The 15,168-nt window shown below is 44.1% G+C and overlaps 2 protein-coding genes across 4 annotated transcripts in view; one reads left to right on the top strand and one right to left on the bottom strand.

Annotated features, from left to right (window-relative positions):
* LOC137451210 (uncharacterized) lies at nucleotides 1-12,699 on the bottom strand. Of its 3 annotated transcripts, none has more exons than XR_010989745.1 (4): nucleotides 11,705-12,699; nucleotides 8,671-8,710; nucleotides 7,163-7,287; nucleotides 1-442 (listed from the first exon to the last, which is right to left on the bottom strand). XR_010989745.1 is itself a non-coding variant. In XM_068158527.1 (4 exons), the coding sequence occupies exons 1-4, from the start codon at nucleotides 12,697-12,699 to the stop codon at nucleotides 194-196; spliced, it is 1,110 nt and encodes a 369-aa protein (XP_068014628.1). In that variant the 3' UTR covers nucleotides 1-193. The 3 variants fall into 3 exon arrangements, 2 of the variants coding, with proteins under 2 accessions (XP_068014628.1, XP_068014629.1); XM_068158527.1 differs by having other exon boundaries at nucleotides 12,004-12,699; XM_068158528.1 differs by having other exon boundaries at nucleotides 7,163-7,284; nucleotides 12,004-12,699.
* The window catches only part of LOC137451212 (carbonic anhydrase 2), a 19,309-nt gene continuing 16,787 nt past the window's right edge, over nucleotides 12,647-15,168 (top strand). Inside the window, exons 1-2 of the mRNA XM_068158529.1 lie at nucleotides 12,647-12,731; nucleotides 13,250-13,447. Of these exons, the coding sequence (XP_068014630.1) occupies nucleotides 12,698-12,731; nucleotides 13,250-13,447 (232 nt within the window). The 5' untranslated portion in view covers nucleotides 12,647-12,697. The remainder of the gene's footprint in view (nucleotides 12,732-13,249; nucleotides 13,448-15,168) is intronic.

The raw sequence follows: 15,168 nt of genomic DNA, 5'->3' as shown, positions 1-15,168 counted from the left end.
TATATTTTTCATTGTCAGCTTAAAACTGTACAAGAGAACAAAGTATATTAAGCAAATAAATACAGCAAGAATAGCCAGTGAAACTATACAAGCAGAACAGGACACACTAATTGTTTCAAAAGTGAAACTATTAACCCCAAGTTGATGAAGCTGAGGTTGTACAAAGGCTTGCAGCCAGCCTGCCTAACAGCAGTTATGTAACAGCAATAATTAGCTGCCTGTGTACAGAGCCTTTCTTTTTCTTTCTTTGCCCTCTGATAAAATGTTTAGCACACCTGGTATAGCACAGCACGAGCTCATTGTTTCGTTGTTTGTACCTCCCTTCCCCAAGTGCTTGGAATTTCTGGTTACCCAGCAACCCCAAATCCTGTCCTTTGCAATATCCAATAATGTCTGTGTAGCCAGAAGTGGTTGTAGGCCTGAAAAGCCATGGTGCTTGGACCTGCAAAAAAGAACAAAGAGTGAAACCTGCTGACCATAGTACCTGGATTTCCTAAGAGTGGGTCACAAGGAGCATTTCAGCCACGGAACCATTTTATGATCTTGTTTCTATTTCAGCCATGGTGATTTATGAGTTTGGAACCATTTTATTAACATTATCTTGTTTCTATTCATCCTGTCTTCCTGGACATTTTCCATGCAACCCAATGTGATGTCTGATAACTGTAGGACTGAAAAATGTGACACACTGAACAGACCAATGTGTCATGATGGTCTGAGTTCCTCTGCACCCACTGGCTCTCACCGGGTTTAGAAAATGATAGCCTCACAAAGAGCTTGTCCATGGACAGTTGCAACAGTGGAGAAAACTTTTCCTATAGACAACTTTTGTGAAAACAGGAAGCTTGACTCCATTAAACCTACAGCTTGTGGAGTTTTCACTCTTGTGGTTCTTCCTCTCCAAGATCTCTAACTTCTATCCTTCCTCTCCCTCAAATTGTTAAGATGTCCCTTGTGGAGCAGAATGTTGCAAAAAACTTAGTAAGCATATTGTTTCTGATTAGATGCATTCTGATCTCATGTGGTTGTAGTCTGCTGTTTGGAAACATCCTCTTCTTGTGCATCAGACTTGCTAGAAAATGATAGTGAGATGGTGAAAAGTTGTAGAAGGGCTCATGATGTGTGTAATGCATGTTGCCTTGCTGATGTCATTGACAGAGCAACATGTAGATATTCAGCTGCACTTGGTGTTGCAAGATCGTGGCCCAGTGATGCCTGGAGCTTCCAGGGCTGTTCTTTCCACCTTCCTACTAGAAATCTAATATACTTCCACCATCAATGAGTTTCAGGCTGGGAGTCTTCCCTGATTTGAGAGGACAAGAATTAATATTAATGATTAAAGTCTTTGAGGAAGAATGAAGATAACTACCAGTCCAAGGTATGGCTATACAGTTCTCAGTAAACAGAGGACTGTTGAGGGGAAATGAATAGCCAGTTTGTACAGGACCTGCAAGACACAGATATGTGAACAGTCTGCCTGATCCTGCTTACTCCTCTCTCTGTTACATTTAACTTGAGAAATTAGAGGGGGGGATAGGTTGGCTTTAGTTTTCTAACCCAGGTATATTCTCATAAGATTTTTTTGCTAATTCAGATCTTATTACCCCATAAGGCAAGTCTGCTAACTCAGGCTGCTATTCTTGTAGACATATAAAGGCTTTGAAATCTTAGTTGTGAGGCATATAGACGTCATTTAGCAGGGAAAGTGCTCAGAGTGTAGACATGTCTTTTATTTGAAGAGTTTAGATGTCCTCCCAGGAGAGGCAAAAAACTGCACATACACTATGACAAATGGGAGGCAGAAATGAAGCTGAAATGCATATTTAGTTCTAGCAGACTTCTGTGGGATACAGCTGGGAAGATCAAAAGCCAAGCTAAAATGCTTGAAAAATAAGGCATGAACTGGTAGTATCAGAAATCCATCAAGTGACAGTGAAGAACATAGCAAGAAGAACTGCTGAATGATTACAGAAAAAGACAGACAACAGGGCTAGATGGTTTGGAAGAATTAGCTACAGAAGGAGAGTCAAAATGGAAAGGGAAATAAAGGCACCCTTAAAGGAAAGAGATAGCCATGTAGTGAAGAATTTGGAGAAAGGAAAATGCCTGCCCTTAAACTAGCCATTCTAGATTGTATGGTGAGGAGAAACACGTCAGTTCAGAAAGACTGAATCAAGAGTTGGACTAAGACAGAGACTGAGGTGCTTCAGGGGAAAGGTGGATATTTGGGGGGGGGGGGGGGAAATAGTGTTTTCTGGAGGAACCTTAATTTGTAAATAGAAAAAACTGAAGGACAATACCCGTAGAAAACATGAAATACTAATGCTAGCATTTATTAAGAGAAAGCTGGTAGCCCATGAATCCTGGAAATTCAAGTAGGAGCCAGTAAGGACAAAAGGTAATAAAAGTTCTATTGTGTGCCTATGCTGCTACCTTAATCATCCTGATTCTTATATTAAGGACACTTTATCTAAAACCCTGCTCATCCCCTGCACAAATATTACCATAGAACAGAGATGTCTCAGATCGATAGCAGACCCACAAGCTATTACATGCCTTGTAATCAGACAAAATATTTAGTTTGTTCCAGAGCCAAATCCCATGTGGTCAAGTTTATTTAGCATTACACTAACACTAAAGGATACACTGTTGTCTCTTATCTGTCTTCTTAAGTAAAAATAATTCCTTTTTAATTAGGTCATTGCAGTCACATGCTGCTGCCATTATATAAACTCCTCCTGGTACGTAACGATGGATAAATACAGCACAGCACTTACATAGGCTTGATGTGGGCCTGGAAATATTCATACACAGGCTATAGAACAGGTAGAGCAGATAGGCTCAGTGATCTTAAAGGTCTTTTCCAATTGAAACAATTCTATGATTCATGATACTACAAACTCCTTTCCTGAGTTCTGTCTTAGATCTGGTCAAACCTAAGGCTAGCAAGGTAAGTGAGGGTCACTCTTCCTAACTCTTCCAAGCCAGAGGACAGAAGTTTATATGAAAAGCCTGCACTCAAGCCATTGATAAAATCAACTTTTCAAGTGCTAACAAAATTCAGTGCCTAGAATTTTAATGAAGACCAGGATACAATTATCCTGTATACCTAACTACTTTATTTTGCACTGGGTTGAAAGAGACCCTCAAAGGTCATCTTGCCCAATCCCGCTGCAGTCAGCAGGGACTCCTCCAACTAGATCAGGCTGCCCAGGGACACATAAAGTCTGATCTTGAATGTCTCCAGGGACAGAGCTTCAACCACATCCCTGGGCAAGCTGCTCCAGTATTTTACCGCTCTCATTGTGAAGAACTTATTCCTTATTCCCAACCTAAATCTACCCTGCTCCAGTTTCAAACCATTGCCCCTTGTCCTATCACTACAAACCCCTCTAAACAGTCCCTCCCTTCAGATATTGAAATGTAGCTATAAGGTCTCCTCGGATCTTTCTCTTCTCCAGGCTGAACAAAACCTATTCTAAGAGTAAAACATAAAAGTGGGAGGGATTTAGGGGTGATATGCTTGCTGTTCTTCTGGAAAGGAGATGAGTGATTCAGAGAAAATCCAGTTTGATTATGAGCTAAAGGTGTTTAGTGGCTAAAAACTATACAGATAATGCACAAAAATGTATTCAGACAGAAAGTTCAGAGAAAGCTCAGTTAAACACAGCCTGGCCATGTTCACAGTGAGAAGCTGCTGTCACACCTGAACCACCCCCAGAATTCTTCCTTCCCTGAGCTTTTCATGGGATCTGCTACGTATCTCATGACCAGTCAAATGAAGCTTTGAGTTGTGGCTCACAGATTCTTGGAGCTCTTTCTTATCAGATACAGGTCTTCTTTTTACATTCTCACTTTCCCTAACAGAAGCTGCTTAGTTCTTCATGCACTGAGATGTGTTATGCGTTTTGCCTATTGTGGTGTAACTCTTACCAGTAATGTCTTTGTGACAATGCAGTCAGTATGCTACATCATACATCAGCTTGTTAGATCACCTTATAAACTAGCCCATGTTGGTTGCAGAAGGAGTTATCCTCTGTTAAATAGCTAGGTTTCACACTTGTCTGGCAGAGAGGAAGGCACAATATCTTGCTACAGTTTTTGTCTAGTAGAGAGCCTGATGCTATACTGACCACATATTCGCTGTGAGAGTTCACCAGAAATTATTTCTTCCCTTTTGCAGATCACCAGTATGTAATGACATTGTCATTCAAAGTGCTTGCATATTAAGTGAACACATTAATGTCTTAAAATGCAGTTCTTTTAATGGATAATAAAAGAGAGGTACACTCTTTTCCAGTTCCACAGCAAGTATAGGCATAAAGTGTTGCTCCGAGTAGGCCATCAGTTGGTAAATCATTAAGCGTGAACAGTTCCTATTAATTCTTCTACACAGCTGTATGAAAAAACCCCAAACTTTTGCAGTCTGAACTGAGTCTGAGGACCTGTTTTGGAGATTACAGATCATAATGCCACACATCCTAAGCAGGACAAGAAGGATGTACTCTTAGGATGCATCCTCTTTTGATGTTCCTTATAACTCCAAAGTGCTTGAAAGGCTTGACTGACCTTTAACTTCTCTTGGACAAGAGAGACTTACAGGAATCTTCAGTCTGTGTTTTTGATTGTGTAAGAGGTTTTAATAAGCTCAGGGAAGCTATGCAAACGTCTAGATTTTACTTCTTCCTTTTCCTGCTTTTGTATAGTGATAATTGCTATGCAAATTGTTCCATTGTTTGACCAAAAATTGCTTTTTGCTTTCTTAAAATCAGTATTGACAGTATATGAATACAGTAACACTGGGGGGGTTACCAGAGAGATCCTTCACCTCATACAACTTGATTTGGATTCATTGACAGACAGTCTTTAACCCACTGTCAGCAGACATGTCTGGCCAAGACAACAGCCTGAGGATTGCTGCTTTCCTTTTGTAACACTGTCATGGGTTAACCTGCCTGTTTCCCCACAGGAGGAAAAGTGACACCCCCACACAAAAAGGAATCAAAAAATTCCACGCTGAGATAAAGAGTTAAGATAAAAAGAGTTTAATATAAATGTGATAACATAATGCACAATTACTTTAGCTAATACTACTATGCAGGATTACCTTAGCCTAGCCTATTTGCAGAAAAAAGCACAGCAAAATGCAGAAAAAACAGCGTAAAGCAGAAACTCTGTGTCCTAACCAACTCCCAACCATGCCGCCACCATCCCTGTGGAAAAGAGCCAACACCTACAGCCCAGAACCCAAAAGCAGCAACCAGAACAGCCTCCCACGTTACAATCTGAACTTCAAGCCCCATGATACTTTGCTCCAGCCAGCATTTTCATTTTCGAGCTGGAAAGAGGCAGGATGGTTTTGAAAACAGTAAATATTCAACTTAACCCATGACACCTTATCAAACAGAAGGTGATTTGCCTTGTTACTGCCAGCAAATCCACCTAGTCACTTCCCCTTCATATTGTGAAACCATCCCCATGCTAACGACAAGCCTCATCTGAGCACTTCCTTCAAACAAAGCAGAGACTGTATGACTTTGCACAGTCAACCTCAGTAGCTATTTTTACTCAGTGCAGCAGCTATATGAGTTGCCCTTCAGTATTGCTTTGTATTCTGGAAAGGGGAAGAAAGTATTCAGCTGGCAAAGCATGTGATATCTTCTAGAAAAACAAGCCATTTTTAATACTTTCCCACTGAAGAAGGTTGTTCAGCAGGCCTAACTGACGATATTAAGCGATCTGTGAAGTCACAGAATGGTGCTACTGCCTTTCTATGAATGTCATTGCAGCACTGCCCATTATAGGCTGGCTGTACACAGCTTTACCCTGGCATTACCTCCCCTCTGCCTTCATCCCTTTCGACAGGATTCCTCCCTAGCACTGGCAATTGCAACACGTCACTGCCACTGAAAGAGCTATAATGGCTTACACAGCACTGTCATGGACCTTTTTCTGGGTCACTACATCACTGTGTGCAGTGCCTCCACTGCTGTGAACTTCTTGTATATAGGTTTTCTTCACCATGTTTTGTAACCAACAATTTGCATGCTAAACTTACTCAAAGCCACAGCCATAGTTCAACTGGTCAGCCATTCTGTTTCCCAGGGAACTGATGACAGACAAACTTATGACTACCAAACTCCGGGTCTTGATAATGGAATGAAATGTGGAAATCAGCTCAACCAAGAAGTTGAAGGTTCAGCTGTTCTCAGTGCTAGTAATTTAGTTTTGGGAAATCTGTATGTTTTCTGTCAGGGGATCAGGACAATTTCTCCTCTGAACCATGGCACTGAGATGTAATTAACTCTTACAGTCTGAATTCAGTATGAGTTTCATGTTTTGCCAAGTTACTATCCTGCTGCCAGTCCAGGATAGAGAGATACTCAGTATTTAAAGGCAAACAGAGTCTATGTAATGCTTTGATATAAGATAAGTGGTAGCTGTGCATCATTTATTTGCAGTTGATATTTGTAATAGCTGACAATTTGGTACACAATGTATAGTTATTTGTATATTTCATAGTATCACAGTATCACAGTATCAGTCAGGGTTGGAAGGGACCACAAGGATCATCTAGTTCCAACCCCCCTGCCATGGGCAGGGACACCCCACACTAGGTCAGCCTGGCCACAGCCTCATCCAGCCTGGTCTTAAACACCTCCAGGGACGGGCCTCAACCACCTCCCTGGACAACCCATTCCAGGGCTTCACCACTCTCATGGTGAAGAACTTCTTCCTCACATCCAGCCTGAATCTCCCCACCTCCAGCTTCATTCCATTCCACCTAGTCCTATCCCTACCTGAGATTCTGAGAAGTCCCTCCCCAGCCTTCTTGTAGGCTCCCTTCAGATACTGGAAGGCCACAATTTTTACAATGAGCTCCATCATCAAGTTTTGTGTAGTATTTAGGTCCTGGGAGAATGTTAATCTGATCAGAACCCTTCAGAAGATTGAGTAATGCTAATGCTAACTGCATAGAAATTTTTAGAGGTGCATGTGAGAAATGCCACTAAAAAGGATGACATATGGAAAGAGTAGCTTTGATTTTTGAATGGAAAAGTCCATTTTCAGAGATATGTCATAAAGAAAAAACCCTATAAATTAGAAGTAGTCAGGTAACATCATAATATTCCATCTTGATTAGATCAGTCTGAATTCAAACCTTCCATTTTGTCTTTACTCCTGTAGAAGGCCAGGTCCTTGCATTCCACCTACAAGTAGGGTCTTCCTCTGGCTGTAAAACAGAGATGAATTTTGTAGTGATGCTTCCTCCATTTTCCACTTCTTCTGAAAAAGAATAAAATTCATGACTTGCACAGAGAAGAATGAAATGAACTTTGTAGAAGTAGTTTACAGTCCTTGGCTTTGTAGGGTGTCTGAAACTCAAGAGCCTCTAACATCAATCTTTTCATTATTTTTAATGGGTCTTAAGTAACTGAAGTTATCTTATAATATTAAAAATGTGAAAAGCCATGAAGAACTTGGTTTTTTTTTTCCCTCCCTGTTTTTCCTGTTTGAAAATCTTGTCATCCCACTGCTTGTTTCTGGAGATAATTACAGTTTAGCTCTGACAGCAGCAGGTAGCCAACTTCACTTAACCAAAACCCATCTTTTCCACAGAAAAGCTGTGGCAAAGCTAACTCCTGCCACTAGTGTGTCTGGATAATTTCCAAGGGGTGTTGCAGGGGTGACACAAATGTCTTTACTGAGCCTGGCTGTTTGCACTGTAACTGCACAGTGGTTTTCATCCAAAGCAAGCAGAAGAGGTAGCATGTGCAATCAGTATTACTGGTCTCTGGGACGGAAGAGCGCATAGAAGATTTTCACAGACAGAGTGAGCGTGCAGTCTCTATATATTCCAACACAAAGCCTGAAATGTGGTTGGTGTGCCTGGTGGTGTTAGCCACTCACAAGGGCTGCATTTTGCAGGAACCTCCTGTTAAAGAAATGACTGGAACTGGTTCAGCCAGCTCCAAACTACTTTTCCTTGTCACACCACATTAGCCCCTAATCTGAAAAGGACATTCTGGGGTCATGCTCCGAGCTGAGTAGGAGATGAAGTATTATCTTCACTTTAAATTGTTAGAGAGATATCATATCTGAAATAGCCATCCTGGTAGTAATTGTTAGTGGGTGAGGAAGTCATCAGCAACCCTACATGTCAAAATGCAGAAAACTGATGCAAAATCACCTTTGCTTTATTTCTCTCACAGTCTGTGCTGAAAACAGTTTAGCTTGGTCTACAAGCCTGGTCTTACAGTTTCCTTTCTTTCCACATGCCAGTGAAAATGCTGAACTGATTTGAACTTTGTGGGATGAACAGCAGCTATTCTTTAAACCATCAATTTAGGCTTAACCACTGGCTGAGTAAATACAAAGCCTTGACCATACATAGTACCCATAATGAGCTTTCCTTTTTCACTTTCAGTAGATAGAATTTCTTTTTCAAACAACAATATATTGCTGCCATATATTCTAATAGCAAATTTTCCTTCTCCACATACTTAACTATCTTACTAAACTAATAATGAAGCAGGTGAGTTTATTTTCACTTTTTAGGAGTGAAGTCACTGTTCATCACTGCTGGATGCAGAGCAGCAGTCCCCTCCCTCAAACAGAGTTTAAAAAAACACCAGTACTGGCATCATGCAACAATCTGAAAAGCTGTACCTTTTGGGTGTGTGTCTGTGTGTATAGATCTCATATGTTCCTGGAATAAGAGAAAGAAAGATGAAGTCAATGGGAGGCATAGGAATAGGAAACAAAACCAGCCTATGATGTCATGTGTACTTGCAAGAGAGGCTTGCCCAGCCTTTAGTCCAAAATAAGTGTTCATGAGTCATTGGAATGGGCTGCCCGGGGAGGTGGTGGAGTCACCATCCCTGGAGGTGTTCAAGAGGAGACTGGACATGGCACTTGGTGCCATGGTCTACTCATGAGGTCTGTGGTGACAGGTTGGACTCGATGATCCTCAAGGTCTCTTCCAACCTTGGCAACACTGTGATACTGTGATAAGAGAATAACATGGAGCTGGAATTTCCAGAATCTGCTCTGCCTAAAAAGCCACAGTGTTCTGCATAGCACCCTCACAGTGAGGGCTCTGCATTGGATGAGGCAAACTCACTGAAGATCTCGGAAGCAATAACCTTCTGGCTGCTGGGAACTTTTCAAAGGAAAAACCTCTAACTTGCTGACTTTGGTGTACAGGAACTCTAAAGTGACCATATGGGTTACCACCTACGTCTTGCAAAGAACACTGGCATCTCTTGCCAAGATTTAGTCCTCAGAGGAGTAGGAAGTAACTTGCCTTGTGACCAGCTGGAAGCTGAAGGCTTTGATTAGTTTATAAACCATTTTTAAATCCTTTGCTTGTGCAGTGTTGTACTGAGTCACACTGGTGAGCTCCTGCTGCTGCTGCCTTGCAATATGTGTCTCTTATATGTGTCCTGGTAAAAGCCTTATAGTGTGAGCTGCTACCAGCTTACCACATGGTATAACATCAACTACAGAAGTCAAAAGGAAGTATTTTGCAAAACTAATGGAGCATATCTGCAAAAAGGTACATAGATGAGAAGTCAGGATGGTGACCACTGACACCTCCCTGTGTGAAGAGGAAAGCATGGCAGCACACAAACAGGGAAACAATATCTGGAGCTGTGAAGATCAGGCTGTGAGGTAGTGAAACACTATGGGTGAACCAGTATGTTAGCCTGGAATGAGAAGGTGTGTACACTGGTATGTCTGTGAGTTCTGGGACAACCAAACACTAAAATGCTCTTGTTGACCTTAGATTTGCACCACATAGTTTTACCAGTGGATGAAATGTTAGTGAATCACAACAAATAGCTTTAGCCTGGAAACTTAGCTTATTTGCGTTGTCAGTCAAGGTTGTTCACTATTACATAGCAGGTAACTTAAAATAGGGTTATATTTCAAAGCGCATCAGAACGTGTGTTTCAAAGCAGCTTGTATCGGCAGTGGCCAGAAATCAGCAGTGTGTGGTACCAGTAATGACTGAAATGGGAGACAAGATTACACTGGCATCTTTTCTACCCAAAATGTTAATGTCAAACTCATGAGTAATCAAATGGCTACAGTAATTATCTAATCTGTTCCCTGTATTTGTATTGCTTGAAATGTATTTATAATGCTCCTGCCATCACAGGATTTGTGAACATTTGCTTTAGGCACTGCTCCTACACATTCTGTACGTGCAAGTAGGCCTCACTAGCATGCGTCATTCCACCAGTGTCAGCAGAACTGTGGCAGAGGGGCAGGTTCATGGAGCTCAGTGTAGGTTTATGTGAGATGCTTGAGCTGGTGCACGTACTGTGCTGATGCGTATAGTATCCTCTTCTTGTTGAGAGTGTGCCTTGCTTTTTGTCACTGCTGAGCAGCTTCACCAGTGTGCAGTGTCACCTGGACTGTGCTGTTTCCACTACTCATCTTCTCTGCACAGCTAATTTTATGGCTTTCCTTGAGGCACTGCATTTTGCCATAAAACCACAATCACAGATTAAAAGAGTCTGATGCAGGCAGGAGACAAAAGAAGGAGCCTGGAATCAAGGAGCCAAGCTCTCAATAGAAGCTCCTTGGCATGGGCTCAAGCCTGCAAACACTAACTGCTGAATGATCAAAGCAAACAGGTATTTGACATTAAAACAATGGACATTCTCTTTTTGGATGTATGTCTCTTATGTGCTTAGCCTGTACCACATACCTGGTAGAAATACTGTATTAAAATGAAGATCTATGTAATTAAAATCCCAGTCCCTCAGTGATGCTGCTGACTGACCTCTTTTCCCTGGTAAGAGCCATAAGTAGATCTTTTAAGAAAGCCTACCATGCCAAACATTGTGTCATGCTTAATCCTGTACTTGTCCTTTATGTGGTGCTCCCTTTGACGTCAGTGGAAACTTGACATCTGATAGCACAGAGGAATCAGGCTGAATTGATTATTTTTTATTATAAAATTGAATGGAAGAAAGCCTTCTGAAATGTGCAGGCACACTATACCTTCCTACAACAAAAAGGGATGTTTTCTGCTGTATCCTTCAAGGACTGTTGCCTGTATTGATCTGTGACAGCACAACTGGCAGATTTAAAAGTTATTGCTGGAAAGTGTCTATAATGAGCAGACCAGGAATTCCTAATAGATGTGTAACCTCTGCACTCCCATTTGCTGTTCTACAGCTCACATGCCAGCGCCACTCCTGTGTATGCAGCTTTGCCTTCCGCGTTTCCCTTTTGGGGTTGTTAAACCATCTTGCTAAGAGGCTTGCAAATGTAAAAGGACACACACTGTGTTAATGTGCAATAAGCATTAAATATTTTCTGCTTACACACGAAGGGTTCTGAGAAATGCCTTTAATTTTTATAAGCAATTTCCCAACTGCTTCCTTCTGCCACCACCACCAAGTATCCACATTGTATGCACGCACTTTTCTCCCCCTTCTTAACAAATAAAAACTAATGACGAGTTGTACAAGGCTGAATGTAAACGGTGCAGTCATTCTGCTGTTGTGATTCTAGATGTATAACGACCTCCCTAACAATCGAATTTAGACCTCCAGGGCTGATTCACAACAGAATAGAATTGGAACCATTTTTTGTTCTTCTTGTTGTTGTTGTTGTTTCAAGATTAAAACCACATTTGGATAAACCGTCCAAATAAGAAATTGGGATAAGCTAACAGTACACTTACAATGTCATTGCCATACCAAACACTGCTCGGAGCCCTCAGGAAGGCTCATCTGCGGGCGCAGCTGGGTGCGAGCCGCGGGTCGGTGAACCACCGACTTCGGCCGGTTGGCAAAGGGCTGGCAAGGTCTGATCCCTGCCGTCTTGCGATAAAGCACCGGGGCGTTGAGCAATATAAAAACATCTCAAACATGTATTGCTCAATTTTATTCTCTCACGTCCATCCCCGGGAGCGGTGGCTAAGCCGCTCTCACGGTAAGTACGTGCTTCCCAAATGTGGAGATGATAGGAGTACAGCTCTACCTGCCGGCTTCCCCCAAAGACACGCGCTCCCCAGTGACACGAAAGCCCGTTCTCCTTCTTCTGAAGCGTGCCCGCAGCTCCCCCGGCTAAGCGCGTTGCTCTCCGCCCCCAAATCCCCGCTGATCCCTCCCAAAGCTCTCCCCGCCGCTGCCGCCTGAACCAACTGCCCTGGCACACGGGGCCTTTCCTTCCACCCCCGGCAGGGAGCAGCAGCCGCCCGCAGCGCCGCTCCCTCCGCACATACACACAACACACGCTCCCGCCGCGCTGCCCCCTGCCCGCCGCCGCCTCCCCAAGGTCACGGCGCCCGGGGGTGTCCGCAGCGCCCCGCGTAGCGTCCGGGCGGCCACAGGTGCGCAATGCGGTAGGGGAAAAGCGAAGGGGAACAGCAGAAGGGGAGAGCGCGCCGCCCCCGCCCTGCCTGAAGCCGTGCTGCTCCGCGCCGCCCGGTTCCCGGGGGGGCGCTGCTGGCCGGCGCCCGCCACAGCTCCGCGGCTGCGGCGGATGGCGGATTATAAGGGACGGTTCTCTCCGCCCCCAGCGGAGTCTCCCTCCGCCTCCGTCCGCGCTCCCCTCCCCTTTCTTCGGCCGCGGAGAAGGGCATGGAGTTGGCGGGAGCCTATAAAAGCCCCTGAGAGGCAGCCGGGGCCACGGCGCTGCGACTGCCTCCGCGGACAGAGCCGGGCCGCGAACCATGTCCCACCACTGGGGGTACGGCAGCCACGATGGTGAGTGCCTGGGGCGTGAGGGGCTCCGGTGCGGCACGGTGCGGGCCACCTGCCGGCAGGTCCCCCAAAGCAGTGCCCGGGTCGTCCGCGCCGCGCGTCGCACCGAGTCTTTGTCCGGAGCGGGAATGAGCTGGCTAGAGCATTTTTCCCCCTTTTAACCTTGAGATGCCACCTGCGCCCGAGCAGCGCGCCGGGCGCCGTGTGCTGGAGCATCTCCTGCGTCCCTACCGTCATTCCTTTGCTTCGGGAGTGGCGCAAGGAAGAGGGGGAACGGGGTGGACTCTGGAAGGACGCCCCAGTACAATCTCAGCCTCCGAGGTTCATGGGCTGCCGGGTCGCTGCCTTGGTCCTCAGGTGGGATCTCCCCTCGGCGCCTGTGTTGCCAGCACTGGCAGCTTGCACAGAGAGTAGCGGCTGATGCTGGTGTTAAACATCCCGGTTGCCAAAGCTAGGGTTGTCACTGGTATCCCCCGAGCTTCGTGTCTCTTCCCACCAAGCTGCTCCGCGCTGTCTTGCAGGACCCGCGCACTGGCACGAACACTTCCCCATCGCCAACGGCGAGCGCCAGTCCCCCATCGACATTAGTAGCAAGTCCGCCAAGTACGACCCCGGTCTGAAGCCGCTGAGCTTCAGTTATGATGCCGGCACGGCCAGGAACATCGTCAACAACGGGCACTCTTTCAACGTGGAGTTTGATGATTCTTCTGACAAGTCAGGTGAGACCTCATCTTCATGTGCAGGGTTGGAGATGGGAGAAACTACTACTAACGCTGCTGTCTACTGAGGCCATAGGGTTTTCTTAAAGACAGAGAAATACCCAAGTGTTGTGGCTAAGGGAGCATCAGGACTCAGCCCCGAAGGATCCGGCATCCTACACGGCTCCTCTAGGCTAGCAGGAATCTGAGCTCCTGTTAGAACAAACTAAATGTATCTGGGCAGTTTCGAGCTGCCCTGCTCTAAACTCCAGAAAGTGAATTGCTTTATTTTTAATCAGAAGGACTTGGATAAGGGCTCAGCTGTGGAGAGGAAAAGAAAATACAATTCTTTGACAAGAACGATTTCAGGCAAACCTCATCAGGAGCTACCGACCAAATGGTTAAAATAAGAGGCAAAATACATCGCAGGAAGAAATCAGCCTTAGAATAACAAAGGATTACAGTTGAGAACTTGAAGTGGAAATAGTTTGGAAATAGTTTCTTTAGTTATCAAAATATTATTTCATATTTCAGAAGCCAATATTCTCCCAGGTTAGTACAGAAACAGAGGAATGATTAGAAAATACCTCTTTCGTTCTTTTGTCATTTAAACAAGTATTACACCTGACATTTCTTGACACAGGGCTTTCTAGATGAAGATTATGCATGTGACACATTCCTCCCAAGTTTGCTAGCAGGCAGTCGTTCCACAGCATCTCCCTGTTCATTGTACTGTGGTGAAATTGGGTGCTGAATCCTGCAGACCTTCTAGTAATCCTTGTGGGAAGGAATGGTCGCAGCGATGGGCACATGGAATCCAAGCTGCAAGTCTTTGTAGGTTATCTTTAATTGTAGTTCTTCATCTGGGTGAATTTGCAGAATTCATCACTGTGCTACAAGAAATGTGCCTTTAGTTTTTAACTGGGATAGCAAAACCAGTCCCATCATAAGTCACTGCCATCTCTAGATGCTGTCTGATTTAACGTGTTTCAGCTAGTGCTCTGTTTTCCCCAAGAGTTTTGCTGGCAGCGCAGTTTAGGGAATGGTACTGAAAACAAGTGGTTTGTGCCTGCTGAAAATGAGAGGGGTTTGCAGGTAATGTAAGAGAACAGCATAACAGACTGTTAGCATTGTGTTTTAATTGTAGTCTTTATACTGAGGAGTATTAAGGGTCAGCCTTAGGAGTTCACTGGTGTATAAATACACATAGGTCTGTGTATAATTCACGTAGAGCATCCCCATTAGTGTTTGCAAGGTTGGACTTGAAGATCTTAAAGGTCTTTTCCAATCTAAACAATCCTATGATTTTTCTGAAGCACTGAGGAACTAAAGGAGTTGAATGAACATTCATTTTAACAGCACCATTGGGGAATAAGGTAAATGATTCAGAATGCAAATAAGGGGATTGTGTTTTCACTCTGCTTTCATTGAGCCGAAAGGAAACAGGTTTGAGTCTTTACAGTGTAGCAAAACTATTATGTCTTCACTTTGTGTGTGCATAAACTTGAAAAGACTGTAAAAAATTAGATTGTATTTGGAAACTTGGGAGGAAAAAATGGCAGGAACATATAGAAATCTAAAGAAATGTCTGTAGGAAGAATGGTTTTTATGAGGAAAGTCAGCGCAGAACCAGAACATCTGTGGCAGGGATCCTCTGACAGATAAGCAGTGACACAGCTTTCAGAGTGGGAGGATAGGAGTTGCAAGTAGGAATATTCTCACTAGCTCTATTAGTGAATCAG

The sequence above is a fragment of the Melanerpes formicivorus genome, unplaced genomic scaffold, assembly GCF_026170545.1.
Source record: "Melanerpes formicivorus ecotype bairdi unplaced genomic scaffold, bMelFor1.0.p_v2 SCAF_40, whole genome shotgun sequence".
Lineage (NCBI taxonomy): Eukaryota > Metazoa > Chordata > Aves > Piciformes > Picidae > Melanerpes > Melanerpes formicivorus.
The sequence above is the reverse complement of the archived record's forward strand: the minus strand, read 5'-3'. Positions and strand labels throughout refer to the sequence as shown.